Below are 18439 nucleotides of genomic sequence, written 5' to 3'. Positions count from 1 at the left end.
TGGATGTTGGACTTATGTCCAAAACAATCAATCCTGGACTTTTTCACAACTTGACTGTTTTGGCAGGTACAATATTTATTTTCACAGCAGCTGACATGGTTAAAATAGGGCATCAACGAGTGCATTTTGTGATACCTTTATGGAAATACTTGTCATATCCATTAACATTAATGAAGGGATGTGCCTTTTAAAATGTAAAGTCTGCAGTTCTGTGGAAAAATAATTGACCCCCTTACTTTGCTTTTGCGCAAGAGTGAATGCTTCAAATCATTAACCAAATGTTATGAAAGGAAGCACTGAAAGCAGCTTTCAAATGAGGATTTAATTTTTAGGCAACAAAAGCAATTCAGACGACATGGCTGTATAAGTAAAAAGTTATCTTTCCTTGACCAAACATAAATTAATTTAGATGACACCAGCAAGTTTGTTCAGGTAGAAAGCTCATCCTGACCTTACTTAATACATGATCTTTCTCACAATCTGCAGAATATATCAGGCAAATAAATACTAATGATTTGGGTGGACCATTTAAGCTCCAAAGTCTCTAACTCTTAAGTTCATGAGCTCCCACTGGCTGCTTTGTTACCTTCAGCCCACCCACCTCCCCTGCACTTTGCATGGTGAAACCCTCTCTTTATTTTCTGAAATGTGGAAAAGATAGTTGAGGTGTTTACATGCACTTATCACTGACATGTTGAAGAGCATATGTAAAGAGACTGACGCTAATAGTCATTTAATTTTAAATTCACATGCTATTTTTTCAAAGCTAAGTGCAGGATCACCATTATATAAAGGTCTGATTACTGCTAGACATGTAGAATCAAGAAGCCACATAAATGGAAACCATCAGTTATCATTATGTATGAGAAAATATCATAAAGAAAGGTCATGGCACAAAGTAAAGAAATTCAAGCACACACCCACTTTTTTAATGTAGAGCAATATATAGATGTGTTTTCATTATTAAAGGATATTAAAGACATCATTTCTTATTTATTTAGGAAATCATAACTATATATATATATATTATATATATATATATATTATATATATTATATATATATATATATATATATATATATATATATGTGAAAATGTTAAGTGTGAAAAAAGGAAAATCATTTTTTTTTACTGGTAATAAGATTGACATTATAAAACAAGGGATTAAAGAAGCAGTAAAGAGAGTATGGTGACATCTAGTGGCCAAGGTACACATTGCAACTACCCCAACACGTTTTCCTAATGAAGCGCAGCGTCAACCTTTTTATCCAACAATTTCGGCGAATTAAAAAAATAAGAAAAAGCATAGTACTTCTATTTATTTGTCAGATTTGCATAGAAATACAGAAAATAATGCTACTCATCACATGATAGACATTTTCTCTGTAATTACTTTTCTAAAACAAATGTATAAAAATCCCAAAATATATATCAAAAATAGCATTTAAGGTGGAAAATAATGTCTAAAGTCCATGATGAAGTCCATAAGGCCCAACAATAGCGTTTTAGGTAAGTAAAGTCTCAGAAAGGAAAGTTGTTAAAACAAATTTTATTTAGAATGAATCTGAATGGATATATAACAGAAACTTTTTAATAATAATAAAAAAAATCACCAAAAAAAATGTACAAAGCCCACCACAAAGCTCTTTCAACCCACTTTACATCAGATACATATCAACTCCTACATCTCCAAAGAAACTGCAACAGTTTTTCTTCGCCAGCATGTTACCTGGATTAGTCATAATGGAGAAATGTAAACTTTCTGAGGTTTGAATGTGCCATGGATGCAAGCTTATGGGGGCTTCTTGCCTGACATTACAGAGCCAACAAAACTGGTTCAGCAGGTGCCAGAGCCTAGGTGAGAAACTGTGTGTGTGTGTTGGCTGTCATAAGGAGAGTTTATTGCTTATCATCAGGGGCAGGCAGTTTCTCAAGCGTGGGCTCCATGCCCCAGATCTCGCGTGCGTACTGGGCAATGGTGCGATCACTGGAGAACTTGCCACATCCAGCAATGTTGTAAATCACCTTCTTGGTCCATTCCTTAGGGTTCTGTGATAAGATGAAAATAACAAGTAAGCAACAGAAGCAGTCATTTTGTTTCCCTCTATTATGACTACACTAACAGTACACTAACAGGACTAATCATCAGCAGGACAGTCAGAAATATTAATTTATTTTTAATTTATACCTTGTACAAAGCATTGACTTTCTCCTGGCATTTAATATAGTCTTCATAGTCAGCAAAGACCTTGAACCTGAGAAGAAAACATGAAAACTTAATGAATGAAACATAGACAATACAAAGGTAAGGTTACAGAGATCTGACATATTGATGTCTGATTCCAAATTCCTAGATTCAATGCCAACTTTTATTAAAATTTTTTCTTTAAAATGCTTAGACTGTCAGACCTGACAAACAATAAAAATTCATCAAGGCCTGGTCCAATGTGTTCTACCACCTGCACAACCAGGAAGCCTGTTTGTCAATGATGTGGACTAGAGTTGACTAGGACTTTCTGCACACATAAATATGTACATAAATATCTATATATTTAAATATACACAAATACTAGGTTGTTTGTACCTGTCGTGATGCATCAGCATGTTGACGATTTCCTTAAACAGGTCTGGCTGCTTTGGGCTGAAGAAGCCACTGGCGATCTGGTCAATGGCCTGTTTCAGCTCTGGCAGCCGGTTGTAATACTCCTCAGCATGGTATCTAAGCAGGATGAAAAATAAAAATGAAAATCATTGACTAAAGCACAAGCTTATCACTGTGGTAACAAGCCCTTTCATCGGTACAACTACAAAACAGCTCTGTGTTCTTTACAGTCACTCCTTTTAATGTACAAAAAAAAAAAAAACAGTCTTTGAGCAAAGGAAAAGGAAAAGATTATTATTAAAACCAGTGAAACAGCTCAGAGCAGCTGGACTGTCAGAGCTTGTGGAGCTCACTGCGGTGATTTTAAAAGGTCTTGACAGTTGGCCTCTCTCTGAGGTATTTCCCCAAATGGATCTGATAATGATACTCCAATGGCACAAGTAAAAAGAAAAGAATAAACCTCTCTGTAGTGTCTAAGTCTTCCTATAAGGAATCCTAACATATCCAAGTAAAAGATTTCCCTGTCCTCTTGATTGCACATGGTAGACGGAAGGTGTGGTTCACTCCTTACCCTTTCTTGTCGAGTGCGTCAACGTCATCTACTCTCATGCCAAAGATGAAAAGATTGCCTTCCCCAGCTTCCTCCGCCATCTCAACGTTAGCTCCATCCATGGTGCCAATGGTCAGGGCTCCGTTGAGCATGAACTTCATGTTGCCGGTTCCGGAGGCCTCAGTGCCGGCTGTGGAGATCTGCTCTGACAAGTCTGATGCTGGTATAGCTGCAAGATGGCAAAAGAAGGATGTTGATCTTTGCAGTAAGCGCTTCATATTAGTCTTTTGCTCTCAGCATAGAGTGGGTTCTTACCTTTTTCTGCCAGTGTGACTCTGTAGTTCTCCAAAAAGATTACCTTCAGGCGATCTCCAACGACAGGATCGTGGTTGACGACCTCGCCAATTGCTGTGATCAGACGAATGATCATCTTGGCTGTGTGGTATCCAGGAGCAGCCTGCAAGATGAGTTCAGTTAGATCTAGTGACATATATTGTCAAAGTGTAATTTATTATTATTATTATTATTTTACTACAAACCTTTCCTCCAATCATGACTGTTCTTGGAGTCCACTGCTTGTTTGGCTCTCTCTTAATGCCTGGTAGGAATAGCAACAAAAGTAACTTAACAACCTAAAACTACAAAAAAAAAAAAAAACAGAAATCTCAGAAGTTGTCACAGAAAAAATACAAAGAGCTAAAGGGCCTCAACATAATAAAGTAGCATAATAAAGTAGATGTGGAGCTCGAGGCAGCTAAATGAATACTTACGGTTGTAGTAAGTGATGATGTGGAGACAGTTGAGCAGCTGTCTCTTGTATTCGTGGATTCTCTTCACTTGGACGTCAAACATGGAGTTGGGATTGATCTTCACCTTGTAGTGCTCCTCCAAGTGCACGGCAAACTTCAGCTTGTTCTCCTACAGGATCAAAGCATTTGTTTTTGTTTATAAGGGAAAAAAAGGTACTTCAGTGTCTGCCACTGTAAACAGATTCATTATGCAAATGCGGTTAAAGCAATTACCGGAGACAAACAATACGTGGAACACAAACGCGGGAAAAATGCCAATGAAAACTCATAAAATGTCATGTCACCTTTCTACGCTGATTGCTGGCTGTCATGGCCTGGGTGGGCTGGGGGCCAAGGATGTATTCATTATAATTGCTTTTTAATTACACAGAGAGTTAGAAGTAATGAAACTGGGACACGCCTGTGATGTATAGAGGAGAGATATCCAGATGGAGCTTGGGAATGCCTGAGAATTATATTTGTACTTGAAAAGCCAGTAGCTGTTTCTATGTGTGAAGGACATAATTTTGGTGTTAACAGCGTGTGACAACACAAACATTTTTTATATGTTGTCATAATCCAACCACAAGCTTTAAATACTTTTATTGGGATTTTATGTGATAAACAAACTAAAAGATCCATGGTATTACTGGAGGAGCAAAATGACATCAATTACTTGTGCACCACACAAATATCTTTGACAGAAGAGAGAAGACATCCATTGTTGCTGTGACCTTCAAGACAGGGAAGCTGACCACAGTTTATAGAAAGATGGGTGATACAAATCAATCCTGGGGAAAAACGATGTGAGAAAGCAGAACAATGGAACGGTTTAGACCAAAGTATATTCTGAAGTTAGAATATTCAAAATCCAGACCAAAATCTAGCTGTGGCAAGAACTGAACATTGATGTTCAGACATGCTTTGCATCTAATCTGACTGAGATTGAGCTAATGGGCAACAACTGCATTCTCAAGAGGTGAAAACCCAGAAGAGAGATTCCTCAAAGAGCAGCAACTATAACTGCATCAAAAGGAGTATACAGAAAGCATTGAGTCAAAAACACTGAAAACAAATCAATAACACATTTATCAGATTCATATTAGTGAAATCAACAAACCACTGGGACAAAATGTGCAAATGGTTAGAGGATATAGTAACATTATCAAGGTAAGGGAAGTATTTGCTTTTTCAATTTTATTTTTGCTGGGTTAGTGAGCAGTTGAGGAATCACAAACTCAGTTAAATGTTCATTATTCACCTGTTTCACTTTGGCAACATCCCGAATAAATGCCTCATCATTCACAAAATCCCGGAGACTCTGCAGCTGGTCCAGATCACGAATGAAGTCCTCCCCAATTCTCTGATGAGCAACAAAACAACACCAAGTCAGCCCATACTGTGAGGAGGTTTGCTCTGCCAGATGACCTAAATATAAGCTTGGTTTTGTTAATGTCATCTGAGCGCAGCTGACCTCAGCAATGATCTCTGCCAGCCCAGGGTTGCACATGACCAGCCAGCGGCGAGGGGTGATGCCATTGGTCTTGTTTTGGAACTTGTGTGGCTCCATTTCATAGAAATCCTTAAAGCTGGTGGGAAAAGAAAACTTTAGATATATCTGCACACAGCTGCTTGCCATTCATTATGTAATTATATTATAGAAGTCCTTAATTCAGCATTTAGGACAGCTTGAAGGTTCTCTTTCATTATTTACAAAACAGATTTGTCAGATCAGTCAGGGGCCCATTTGTTTATTTGATTTTTTTAAATCATTCTGTTGTATCTCAGCAATCTTTATTTTTTTTTTGGTAGTGACTAAAATTCATCTGAAATGCAGTCTTAAAATATCGTCCCATATTTACCTCTATTCATTGCATCAAATCTAAATAGCTGCCACCATCATGCTTCATGAGGAGATGGTGTGAATGAAGTGAAACAAATGAAGATAAACAAAACTGACCACCCTGCTTGTGTCTTTTTCTACTTCCAAGATTACATCCTTCTTTATGTTGCTGCATCAAAAAAAATCCCAAAATATAAAACATTGTTGATTGCTCTGATATGATTAAATGAGAAAGTAAGTAAAATAGGAATATATGCTTTTTCTAGGGACTGTAGTTATAATTTAATTACTAGTAAAAAAATTTTGGCTACTTACATGGTAGCTTTCAGGATATCAGAGTGGATTCTGGCCACACCATTGACAGCGTGAGAACCAACTATGCACAAATGGGCCATGTTAATCCTCTTCTGCCCTCCTTCCTCAATCAGCGACATCCGACGAAGACGATCAACATCTCCTGGAAATGCAGCAGCAACTTTCTGCAAAATCAAAAGAAATTCCTGATTTTAGAAAGAATTAAAAACACATCTTTTGCTTGTTACATCAAAGCTGGTCTTTCTACACAAAAGGTCACGCCATACATATAAAATACAAGTTAGCAGCATCATGACCATTTCCATCAGTGTGACAGTAGATGAAAGCTTTCATATGAAAGCTTTCTCTTTTTTATTGTGCAGCTCTGCCCACCACTTCATGTCAGAAATATTTTTGTCTCGTTTCAGAGGAGATGTGGGAGTTTTTCCTGACAGATGTTGAAAATAAAACTCAAGATACATCTATTTTTTTCACCCTTTTTGGGCTTTCACATTCTAGAAGATATTCATCTTTAAACCAACCTTTTTGACACAGAAAGTCACTGCTGCACATTGTGTGTTAATATATTCTCATTTAATTGTTTTCTAATCTTGTTCATTTTTAATGTAAGAGATTAGATATAATTTAATTACTTCATCATTATATTTTCAACTGTGCTGACTATACTCTGTAAAGATTAAGCAATAGTCTTATTTCACCCTGAAATAGGGATTGGATGCAACACACTGCTGTCTGTGTAGATGTTGCAGTTTGCAGCACCAACCTCCAGGTGGCGTCGGTTGATCTCATAGATAATTTCCAGGTGACGGGGCAGCAGATGGGAAAACAAGTCTACTGGCCAGCGCTCCAGAGCTTCAGGAAGGACTGTGTGGTTGGTGTAGGCACAGGTCCTAACACAAATGTCCCAGGCCTGAACATCAGCCACAGGAAGCAATAGTTAAACATCTTTGTTTTGTCTAATATCGATAAAATCGTAGTTTCTTGAATGATATGATGATACAGAGTTTTCCCAATCATTTACAATGTAACCAAAATTATACATTGTTTTAGTAATTCGATTTAAAAGAGTTAAACTAACATTTTAGATAAATATATGTGTTTCACAAAGGGATGTGTTTCAAACATGTTTCCCTGCTTTTTTAATTATTAAGATTCAAAGTAAATAAAACCCCAAAATTCTGCTTTGTAGACTTTTAAATATTAGAACTAACAAAAAAAGCATTTTTAACACAAAAATGTTGACCGGAAAAAACACATTCAAAGTTATTTTAAATTATGAGGAACTGATTCCAGTCTCAATTCACATTTTGTAAATATCCTTCAAATTCTTCAATGAGATTTACATTTTTCCATTCTCTGTCAAAGTTGCGATCATCCCTAAAGTTGATACATTTTTTGTGCCACAGTTTTCCTTTCACTCAATTTTCAATTGAAAAGCCCACTGCTTCTTTAGCAATAAACTTTTATGTCTCACTCTCTTTGTCAGCCATTACCAACACAAACAGACACACATTACTGTGTTTGTAATCTATTATTTCCAGTCTGATGAATTGAAGAATTTACCTTTTCATTGATTTACTACTCTGTTAAGATATACACTGCTCAAAAAAATAAAGGGAACACTCAAATAAAACTTCCTAGAGCTGAATGAATGAAATAAATATGAAAATAATTTCCACCTGTTGTCTATTCCATTTGCACAACAGCAGGTGATATTGATTGTCAATCAGTGTTGCTTTCTAAGTGGACAGTTTGATTTCACAGAAGTTTGTTCCCTTTATTTTTTTGAGCAGTATATTTGTACACACACACACACACACACATCTATCCCATAATAGATAAAGAAAATGGGACATTTACCGATTCCCAAGAGAGTTTTTCATTATCAACAAGAACCCTCATCAACTCCGGAATAGCCATAGCAGGGTGGGTGTCATTCAGCTGGATTGCAACCTGCATGTGCAGAACATTTAGTCAATGTAGAACATTCACAGAATGCCAGTAACAAACATAAAAACCACTGTCGGTGCTGTTCATGCCAACTTATACTTAAAATGATCAATAAACAACTACAATATCTGCTCAACACACTGATAGAAAGTCTTTCATGCTGTACCTTGTCAGGCAGTTTGCTGAAGTCTGTGCGAGCGACCTCCCTGGAGCCAAACTTTGAGACCTTGAAGCGGCGGATGATGTCTTGCAGAGTGGCAGATACCACAAAGTATTCCTGCTTCAGTCGGAGCTCCTTCCCTTCAAAGAACTGGACACAAAGACCTCGTTTTGTTCTGAAGTCAAATTTCAATTTTTTTTTCATTAAATGGGTACTTTCATTCAAAACATGTTTTTTTTTAACATAATTATAATTAAGGCCTTGACTAAAAAGAAATTAGGTATTTGCACAAGTTTTGTTGCTGCTGTTGTGCTCTTATCTCTTGTAGATATACATCAGTGTGAGTTATTTTTTTTACAGTTCAGTAGATGGTTTCAAATCCATTCATGGCTTCACCCAGACATCCTTCTCCACTAGTCCATTCTAGTGAGTCCCAATACGTTCACAGGTCATAAGTAAAATATAGTGCCTACAGAATAAATGTTTAATATGCTCAGAAGGTCAGATATCCATAAATATCTCTGCCGACTCCTTTCAATGCAGAAGAGCAGTGCCTCTACTCTAAATAAAGTAGTACCTCACTCAGTTTCTGAGTGTCAATGAATGTTGCCACAAAGCCAGGCTAAACAAAGAAAGCTGATATCAGCAGCTTGTGTCTGGAATAGTGTTCCTTGAGTCACAAACAATAATTCACCACCATAAGCTTTGATGTTTTAAAAGCTGTCAATGTTTTGTTTATATTAAAAATAAAAAAGTGTGGCATGCATTTATATTCTCTATCCTTCCCCATATACAAAAACACACATACACACACACACACACACACCCCCACACACACACACACACACACCACCCACACACACACACACACACACACACACACACACACACATCTATCCCATCAAGTAAATACTTTGTAGAACGAGATGTTGTCACAGTAAAAGCTGCATATCTTTTGATGTGTATATCTTCCAGTTTTGCACATCTACACACAGACTTTTTTTAGCCAAACTTGATTTCAAAATATCTCCAGCTCAGTCAGATTCAATCTAAATCTTTTCACTGTAGGTTTGTCCGAATGTCTACGTTGTTCTGATGGAAGGTAAACCACTGCCTCAGTTTCAATTGGTTTTCAACAACTGACAGGTATTTTAAAAGTAAAAAGATATCCTGATAATACATATGAACAAATATTGTTACATATTAATCCAAAAAGTACACTGTCAATGCAAATGATGGTCAGTATAATTTTCAAGTCATGAACTATTACAATATAAACCAAATTTTACTGAACAAAGCTTCCTGTGAGAACAATATTTTTTTTTAAATAAAAAACTCAAAATCCATTGTTCTGAATTATTATGCACAGCAGATTTTCTAAACATTTAATGGATTATAAAGAATTGCAAATGGCCATTCTTTGAATGTGCAGCATTACGTGGTCACATGTACAAAAATCAAAACTATTTCAATCAAAACATTTGACACACAAGACCATCTATAAATTTAATAGCACAACAAAAAATGTTATCTTTATGAGACTTAAATCCAATTTGCATAATAATTTTGAACACAGTGTATATTGTGCTGCAAAAAGCTCTGTTTCAGTTCACTAAACATTTGTGATTTCACAGCTGCAGCGGCTGACCATTCCAACGTCTGCTCAGACATAAATTACTAAGCTCTTCCTGATTTATAGCTCAAAACAGACGTCTGTCTCCTGGAGTAAATCCTTATGCTTGGGCTTTCAGAAAGCAGAGGTCAGCCCTTAAGTCAGATCTAAAAGACACCAGAAAACTCCTTGGACAGGGGACTGTGATTGAACTGAAGACAAAACACATACATTCTTATGTCAGGTGGCTCCAGTCTCCAAATTATTCACGCAACAGCCACACTTTCTTATCCTCTCATCAACTATACTGTGCAGTGAAAAATCAGAAGACTAACCTGTTTTCCATGATTTGATTCCATGTAAACAAACACCAAAATGAAAATCATGTTATTAATTAAATGAACAGTATTATGTATTCTCCAGGCATTTTATAGCACAACATAACAAACTATGTTATGCTCTTTCTGAAACCCTGCCATCAGGAAGTCATAACATTAGCCATGCTTACCACATGATGAGGTGAGGTTTTATGCTGGAAATGTTTTATTTTTTTATCCCAAACTGGTCCCCTCTCTTAGTGTCCAACAATTTAAATGTCAGACTCATCTATTGAAATATTTTCTTTACATTTTCTGCGGCAAACTTCAATCTGGCCCTCATCTTCAGTTTTCTTTTTTGTTCTTTGAGAGCAGAATCTCCTCTTTGAAATGTAAACTTGTACAGTCTCTTTCTGACTGTACAGACATGCACTTAAATATTAATAAGGGCCTGTTGTAGGTTCGGTGAGAAAAGGTTATGGGGGACTGGACGAGCTTTCTTGGAGGGCCAGACCTTCACGTGTTTCCTGTTGAAAGTTACCATTGTGTAGACTACTTTCAGTCCAGTGGAAAGAATAATTTCAGACTCTTTAGAGACTTTCTAAAATCCCTTACCAGACACAAAAGGTTTTACAATCTTCTTTTTGAAGGTTTCAGGCAGCTCTTAAGGTTTCCCTCCCTCTTCAACAGTTAGAGCCACAACAGACTTAATGTCTGGGGTTTATACAGCAATAACTTCCTTTAACATCTTTATTTCTCACCATTTTAAGTGGGAAAAAAATGGTTTTTTCTATGAAAATCCTATTTTCATAGACATTTAATACCTGAATGGTATTAAATGTCTATATTTACAAATGTGTTAGAAAAACACACAGAGTGTCCTAAATGTTGGGTCAGTGGCTCCAGTTCTTGTGGATTCGAAGGTAATATAGTTTTTCTTACATTATCGTTGGGGTAAAGCACACGGGAGATGTTCTCAGCCAAGTTCCTGTCCAAAACAGCCTGAATGTAGCCACCAACATTGACTATGAAGAGAAAATAATACACAAACTTATTGGTTTAAGTAAGATCTGGAATAAGTGAGATCTTACTAAAGTCAAACACGTACAGTCTTTGAGGTTAAACTCGCAGGGAGCCTTCGCAGACCACAGCCTCATGGTGTTCACAACGTTGTTTCTGTAGCCAGGTACAGGCGTGTCATATGGCAGAGCCAACACAACCTATCAGTGCATGAAGGGACACAAGTATTGTATGTCAGTAGTGTCCCATCTGAACAAGATTTAATCTTTGTTACTTCAGATTATATTTTCACCTGGGTGTCCACCCACTTCACACCGTCGGGCTGATGCTCAGTTCTGCCATAGAAATGAACTGGACGCATGTACTCCGGTCGAGCCTTCTCCCAAGGGTTGCCATAACGCAGCCAGTCATCGGCCTCCTCTACCTAATAAGTGACAGACAGGACAAACGCATGAGTAAGATCACAGACAAAAATTTATTTTCCAGGTGATTTATGGTAAAAAAAAAAAAAAAAGAATTATTGCTAATTGCGGTGCTTTGTAAAATTAGTCCTACCCCTTAAATTTTTGATATCATCCAGTGTTTCAACATTAAAGTTTTGCGTGTTTATTATGATTGTATGAGATACGGTAGCAAGAAATTAGACATTAATATTATACCAAGTGTTAAACAGTACCATGTTTTATTGATGACAAGGTACAGGGTGAGCTGCAAATCTGTTTAAAAGTCACTTTTTCATCTCATCTGCCCAGAACCTCTTCTTAAACATTTTACACAGATGGTTTGTGCCAAATTGCATATAATAAATTTTTTTCTAGCTTTCTTTCAACAATTTTGCAAATCGTTAGAAAGAGCCTGATGGACACCATGACTATGAATTTTCTTCCACATTTCCCCCAGGGTTCAGTTAAGAGGAATGAACACAATATTTTTGCAAAACTCAATATTAACATTCACTTTTTTCATGTACCTGCCATCCATTGACGATTCTTTGGTTAAAGATGCCAAATTCATAGCGAATGCCATATCCATATGCTGCCAGGCCCAATGAAGCCATGGAGTCCAGGAAACAGGCTAAACAAACGAAAGTGTGTAAGAATGTATTCATAGAAAACAAGACTGATAATTTTCATCTCATGCAAAGTGCAACAAAATAAAAGACATACCAGCAAGGCGACCCAGGCCTCCGTTACCCAAGCCAGCATCTTCCTCTATGTCCTCCAACTCCTCCATGTCCAAACCCAACTACACAGAATGGACAGAAGAAGAGGGGATTTGGGGGAAGCTGCTCCTTTATGCACTCTTTGGAAACAGAATTTCACTCTCATAAGAGGATTAAATTAAGCTTCTTTGTCTCACCTGGTACATGGCCTCATCACAGGCGTTCTCCAGTGCGAGGTTCACCATGGTGTTTTGGAGCGTGCGGCCCATGTAGAACTCCAGAGAAATGTAGTATACACGCTACAGATTGGACACAAAGAAAGACGAAATCCTGTCACCTTCAATAAACTGAACAAATGAATAAAAAGGCGTTAAGAAGTTTCATTTGTGCCACTCTCATAACTGTGAAACCTCCTCCCTGCTGGATGGATGGCAGTGGGGGTTCTCAAAGGTGCACACATTCATTGTTAAAATGTCAGGTCTACATGCTATAAGCAAATGAGAGGAAGAAAATCTAGCATTGTTTCAATGTATTCTCCATCAATAGAATTCACCATGTAATGTCAGAAATAAAATACATAACTAATAAAATTAGTGAATTGACTGATACTTAAACTGATATTTTATTAGGGCAACTTGAGGTCAAATTTCACTATTTGGTTCACATCTCAAATTAGTAGCATTTTTTCTTTGTCTAATTTGACAAAGTTGTCTATGTAATTGCAATACTTGGTAAAAAGAAAAACAATTGTTTCCTCTCATTAAAGCTGCAGTGGATGATGTTTGCACAAAAAAGTTGTATATTTATTACAACTGCTACAATATCGTGATAGTGTAAAATCAGACAGATAATGTGAAAAATTGAGCTCCTCTACCTTCTCCCTGTGTTCCTACTGACATCAGTAGAAATACACCACTCAGTCAAAAACAACCAATCATAGCAAGGAGAAGGTTTTTAGTACTGTCAATCAAGCTCGTGTACGCACTGCTCACACCCTCCTCGATCTCTGTTACATTACAGCTTCTTTTCTTCTTTTCCCTCCTGTGAATGCACAGGCTAGTTAGCATGGCCACAATGATGGCGGAAGACATTTTTTTCTGAAACAGTAAGTTGTTTCTCTGCGATTAGCACAGCTGCAGTAAACCGGCAATCTTGACGAGTACATACACTAGAGTGATGTTCAGTGGTTCTACACTTAACACAATTGTTATAGCCTAAGAATGGACCACAAGGAGGAAGGAGAGGAGCTTGTTGTTTTTCCCAGATTATTTGTTTCATGTTATAGAGTCATGACATAGTGACTTTTGACCAAATATGTAACAAACATATTTTTATAAAAGATACCGACTGCCAGGTTTCTATTGTGGGTGTCTTATGCATGCTTGAACTCTCAGTGATGCTTGAATTCATCAGGCCTTAACACATTCTCCTAGAAGGCTTTAACATTGATCTTCAAATCAAGGCCTTTGGGCCCAGTGTCCTGCAAGCTTTTGATGTGTTTCTGCTTTAACACACCTCAGTCAAATAATGAGATCATTAGTAGGACCCTGGAGAACTCGACTGCATGGAGGAGGTGAACACATCTAAAACCTGCAGGGCACCGGACAGTGAAGCTTGAACCTGAAGACCTCTGGTTTAGGAGATTTTAGGCAGGCCTGGATTATCTATTTGAAGAAATAATATTATTTTAATACCCCATGTATTAGTCTAGAGACACATGGAGAATGAAGAACATTGTTGGCATATGTAAAATGCAAATGCAAAATGATGTAAAATGATTACATATACAAATATATATATATATATATATATATATATATATATATATATATATATATATATATATATATATATATATATATATATATATATATATATATATATATATATATATATATATATATATACAGAGAAAGAGAGAGAGAGAGAGAGAGAGAGAGAGAGAAAGAGAGAGAGCTACAGGTATAAATATATATAAAAGCTTTTTTTCTTTTTCTTTTACCATTGTCTGCACTGTAATAATGGGAAAGAATAACATAAAAAAATCTTACTTGTGCAGCTTATCTTTATTTCAGGTTAACCCAAAGATCCTTGAAATATTACAGCTGTGAACTCAATTCTGGAACTGATTTCAAAGGAGCTCAAACAAAACATTAGCTCAAGGGTTTGCATACTAATAAAGGCAGAATATTGCTGCTCTTTATTTTTATATATTTCCTTTAATAAAGTTGTTTTCACTTTAACTGTGCAGGATCTATGTCACTGACATTATTTGTGGAAAATGTTTTTTAAATCCTTTATCAAAGTTGAATTTTCTTACCTCTCACTTTTAAACAGGGTTTGCACCCTTTTAAGAGTCATTTTATTTGGCACTGAAACTATAAACCTGTGAAACCATATGCCAAATGTCAAAATAATGCCCACACCTTTCTTAAATAAAATAAAAAATAAAAAATCAGGTTTTATGATTCAGTTTTATGGTTGGGAGCGCTTATAAATGTGCCACCTGAGACAGTTTTTAACCTTTGCCATTTAGATGTTGTTGGGTTTTTTTTCCCCTTTCCTCTGACATGGAAGGGCACACACAGGCAGAGGAGGGAAGGAGGCGGACCAGAGAGAGGAGTGGGGAGAGAGAGAGGGGGTGACTAGGGGAACAGATTGCTTTGGGTATTACATAACATCCAACATTTTGGGCCAGGTAAAAAATAGCTCCTGTAGAGGTCGTTGTAAAGGTCAGCCAGAACCTGATAACCTTTAATTGTGGATTTCAAGTCCTGGTAGACAGAGACGGTACAGATGTTAAAAACGATGGTGAGAGGAAATGACAGGGGCTCCATTTTGAGTGGAGGATTCATTAAATTATATATGACATCATGTTCCTATCTGGTTTTATTTAATTTACTCTATTGATTACCCGGTTTTCTCCAAGAATGCAATCAGTATTAAAAGAATGGATCACGGAGGTCCAGACCTTATTTTAGCTTGGGTGACCTTCCTCCCTATGCTTTCCAGTTAGACCAGTATGTTATTCACCTTTGACCTTTCAGTTCAGAGCTCAACCCCAACATTCCACTCTACTTCTGACTGTGCCAGTGTAGCCCACTGACCTCTGAGCAAACATTTTCATACAACCACCAGGATCTTTCTTGAAAGCATTGCCTCAGCACGTGTTGTTGAAAAGCAGGTTCCCTCTTCCATTTTTGTTCAGTAGTTTCATTAATGAACCTCCAAAGAACATGTTATCACACAATGTAAGAGGAGATGGAACTTACTTTTACCCTCCTTCTCAACCCTCCGCCTGTAATTACATATGATTCCGGCTGACATTTCTAAGTGCAAATGTGTTGCAGCTTGCAGTTTTATTGTTCTGTTCAAGTGAACCACAGCCTTATGGTTCCTCTAAGGTTCCCAGCTGTAGCTGCTGCTTAATGACTGAGCGGCTGTTGGCATAAAGCTTTAATGTAACTGCATTACAACAAGCGGGCTTCGGATGTCCTTGGATCTCACACACTCACACAGCCTAAGAGAGGAGGAGTACGTGTTGGTGGTCAGATGGGACAGGAACAGAAGGTCATGGGTGAGTTTAGTGTTTCAACAGACTATAAGCAATGGCGGCATACCAGCAGAGTGCTAAGAGACCCCTACCCCAAAGAAGTCCAAATGTCATGGCTGACATACACTGGCATCAGTATTTTAAAACTGTGCTTGGTATTACAATCCTGGGGTCAAAGGAAGAGTTCATATAATTTGCCTTCAGTACAACACAGTTGAATTCCTTACTGCATTTGGTCATACAATAATATTTTATTCTTATTTATCTATCTAAAGGCAATGTTTTGTTTTGGCTAAACACACAACACCCTGGCTGGGCTGTTAGTAACCAAAAACTTCACAAAAATACTGATGATAAACGAGCATACTATTATAATTCAGTTATGTAATATTTATATTAAAAAAATACTCGTTCGTCACTACTTTCAGGCCGCTATAATCTAAAATCTTTACTGTGCACAAAATAGCATATGGGCGTTTTAAATTACAGCAGACAGTTCTCATTGTATCACTGTACAGCACAGCTGGTGCTGTGTTCAGTGGTTCTAGACTTAACACAATTGTTAGAGCCTAAGTATGGCCTGACTGTTCATTTTAATCAAATACTGTGACATTTTGTTACAAATTGGTGTTTTCATACAATATAAGATATGGTGATATTTTAGGTATGAGTCAAGGCTGGTAAGGAATAATGTTTATTATGCACGTTTAGTCTTTTCTTATAGGAATGGTCCAAACAGGGCCAGTAATTAGCAAAATAAGTACAACTCCACTGCAATTTGTGTTTGTAATCAAAGCCTGCTTTGTTAGGTAGGGCCCCAAAGCTGCCTTTTGACTTTTGCCTTCTTTGACACTGGACACATAATAGGAGTCAACTAAAGATTTCCCACCTTTTTTAAAGCATTCATTGTACAATACTGACTACCTTTCATCAATCTAGACCTTGCATTAAACAATTTCGAAAGCCTAGTACAGATAATTGTAGCACTTAATATCTTTTTGAAAATTATGCTATTCAAGAACTTCGACAAAGTTTTTTTTTGTTTGTTTTTTTAATTAACTGATGGGCAGACTTTGAGGGTGGCACACCAGAGCCAAAAGCTAAACCAGAATTTCAATATTTTTATCATGCTTGGGAATGAGTAGCAGCATGATAAACCAGGAACCAGGTTAAACTGCCTGACCGTAAGGTCAAATAAATAAATTGTCATTTAATGAAGCTTACACTATCCTTCCTTTAATTAATGTAATAGAGTTGATCAGGAAGAGAAAAACTGGTGGATGTGGCCTTTTTTCTTGGGGACGCCATTGCCTTTTTGGATCCCATCAGTGACACCACTGTCAAATAATAATGTTAAAATCCAAAATATTTGCATATAATGATTGTGATCATTGTTCATGATATAGGTTTGGGCATTTTAATTTAATCTCACAAAAACAATCTTTCACTCCCTTTTTCCAATAATAGTTAGAGAAGTGGCTTTGCTTTTGAACTCTTACTGTGTATATGTATATATATTTTTTTAATAAATTGGAATATGAGCATATTGGTTTACATTTAGTGCTGCACTGAGTATAACTTACTTTGGGATCTTTCTCATAGTAGTGCTGCTGGGTTCTGATCCACCTGCCCACCAAGTGGTCTCGCACCGTGTGGGCGAGAGCAAAGTAGTAATCCCTTTTGGTGGCGACATTCCTGTCCTTCACCAGCGTGAAGTGGAGATGTCTGTTGAAGTTCTGCTTCAGATCTGTGACGTTCTCGACGCCGGCAAGACCCCTCACTGAAATCTGTTTCTTCCTGTCGTGGTCGGACAGAGGCTTGGACATGTTGGCAGCTCAGCTCTCTGAGGTGGGTAGAGGTGTAAACAAAAAGCAAAGCTCAGAGACGCAACTAGAGAAGCAGCCGACACCGCAGGATGAGGATGAGCATTTTATAGACACGGGTATGAATATTAAGCGAAGGGTGGAGTGGCCTCTCTGTATTGGGTAAAGGGGAGGAGAGAGCATGCTGAGGCAGAAGACATCACTGTCAGACTCATGAATAACCAAGGAGGGACTGTTTGGGACCAATGAGGTTTTCCTGACAGAAAGGCAGAACACCCCATAACATGACAGCATTATTTACAGGATGCATAATCATTCTAAACAAAGTGAAGATTTTTATAAAAGTTGCATTCAGTGAGTACATACAGTTCCATGCAGAAGTATCCGTTCACATAAGGACTTCTACAAGTTGTCAAGTTACAGTCCCAAAAGACAACATATTTTGCCACAGAACAATACAAAATACAATGTCATTCAAAGTTGAAGAAAATGATTTAACAGTTCTCAGAGGTTGAAGAGATCTAAAACGTAAAACTTGAATTTGTATTCAGCCCCGTTTACATTGACAACCCCAAATATAATCTTGGTATCAATTGGTCTTAGAGGTTTTTTGAAAAACATATCAATGGCACTTTAGCTGAAATTTAATCTATTCACACTATGAATAATGTCTCATATCTGCACAGGCTTGGTCTTGCACATCCTTGTCATGTTATACTATGTTACTACACAATGCAATAGTAA

The 18439-nt window shown here is 37.2% G+C and overlaps 1 protein-coding gene across 1 annotated transcript; it reads right to left on the bottom strand.

The window, feature by feature from the left end:
- Nucleotides 1-1533: 1533 nt before the first annotated feature.
- pygma (phosphorylase, glycogen, muscle A) lies at nt 1534-17787 on the bottom strand. Its single transcript, XM_055043573.1, has 20 exons — nt 17456-17787; nt 12517-12618; nt 12324-12402; nt 12128-12231; nt 11450-11581; nt 11246-11357; nt 11080-11162; nt 8215-8358; nt 7959-8051; nt 6862-7008; nt 6099-6262; nt 5415-5529; nt 5202-5303; nt 3923-4070; nt 3692-3750; nt 3468-3609; nt 3174-3381; nt 2585-2719; nt 2189-2255; nt 1534-2049 (listed from the first exon to the last, which is right to left on the bottom strand). The coding sequence occupies exons 1-20, from the start codon at nt 17696-17698 to the stop codon at nt 1900-1902; spliced, it is 2529 nt and encodes an 842-aa protein (XP_054899548.1). The 5' UTR covers nt 17699-17787; the 3' UTR covers nt 1534-1899.
- Between the last annotated feature and the right edge of the window lie 652 nt (nt 17788-18439).

Source organism: Poeciliopsis prolifica, unplaced genomic scaffold, assembly GCF_027474105.1.
Source record: "Poeciliopsis prolifica strain line A6 unplaced genomic scaffold, Auburn_PproV2 SCAFFOLD019, whole genome shotgun sequence".
NCBI lineage: Eukaryota > Metazoa > Chordata > Actinopteri > Cyprinodontiformes > Poeciliidae > Poeciliopsis > Poeciliopsis prolifica.
This window is presented reverse-complemented; position numbering and strand designations above follow the sequence as displayed.

Coding starts and splice junctions, on each gene's coding strand:
- pygma (XM_055043573.1), bottom strand. CDS start 17,698: ATGTCCAAGCCTCTGTCCGACCACGACAGGAAGAAACAGATTTCAGTG. Junction 7,009..7,958: donor AAAAACTCTCTTGGGAATCG/GTAAATGTCCCA, acceptor GCTGATGTTCAG/GCCTGGGACATTTGTGTTAG. Junction 6,263..6,861: donor TCAACCGACGCCACCTGGAG/GTTGGTGCTGCA, acceptor TTGATTTTGCAG/AAAGTTGCTGCTGCATTTCC.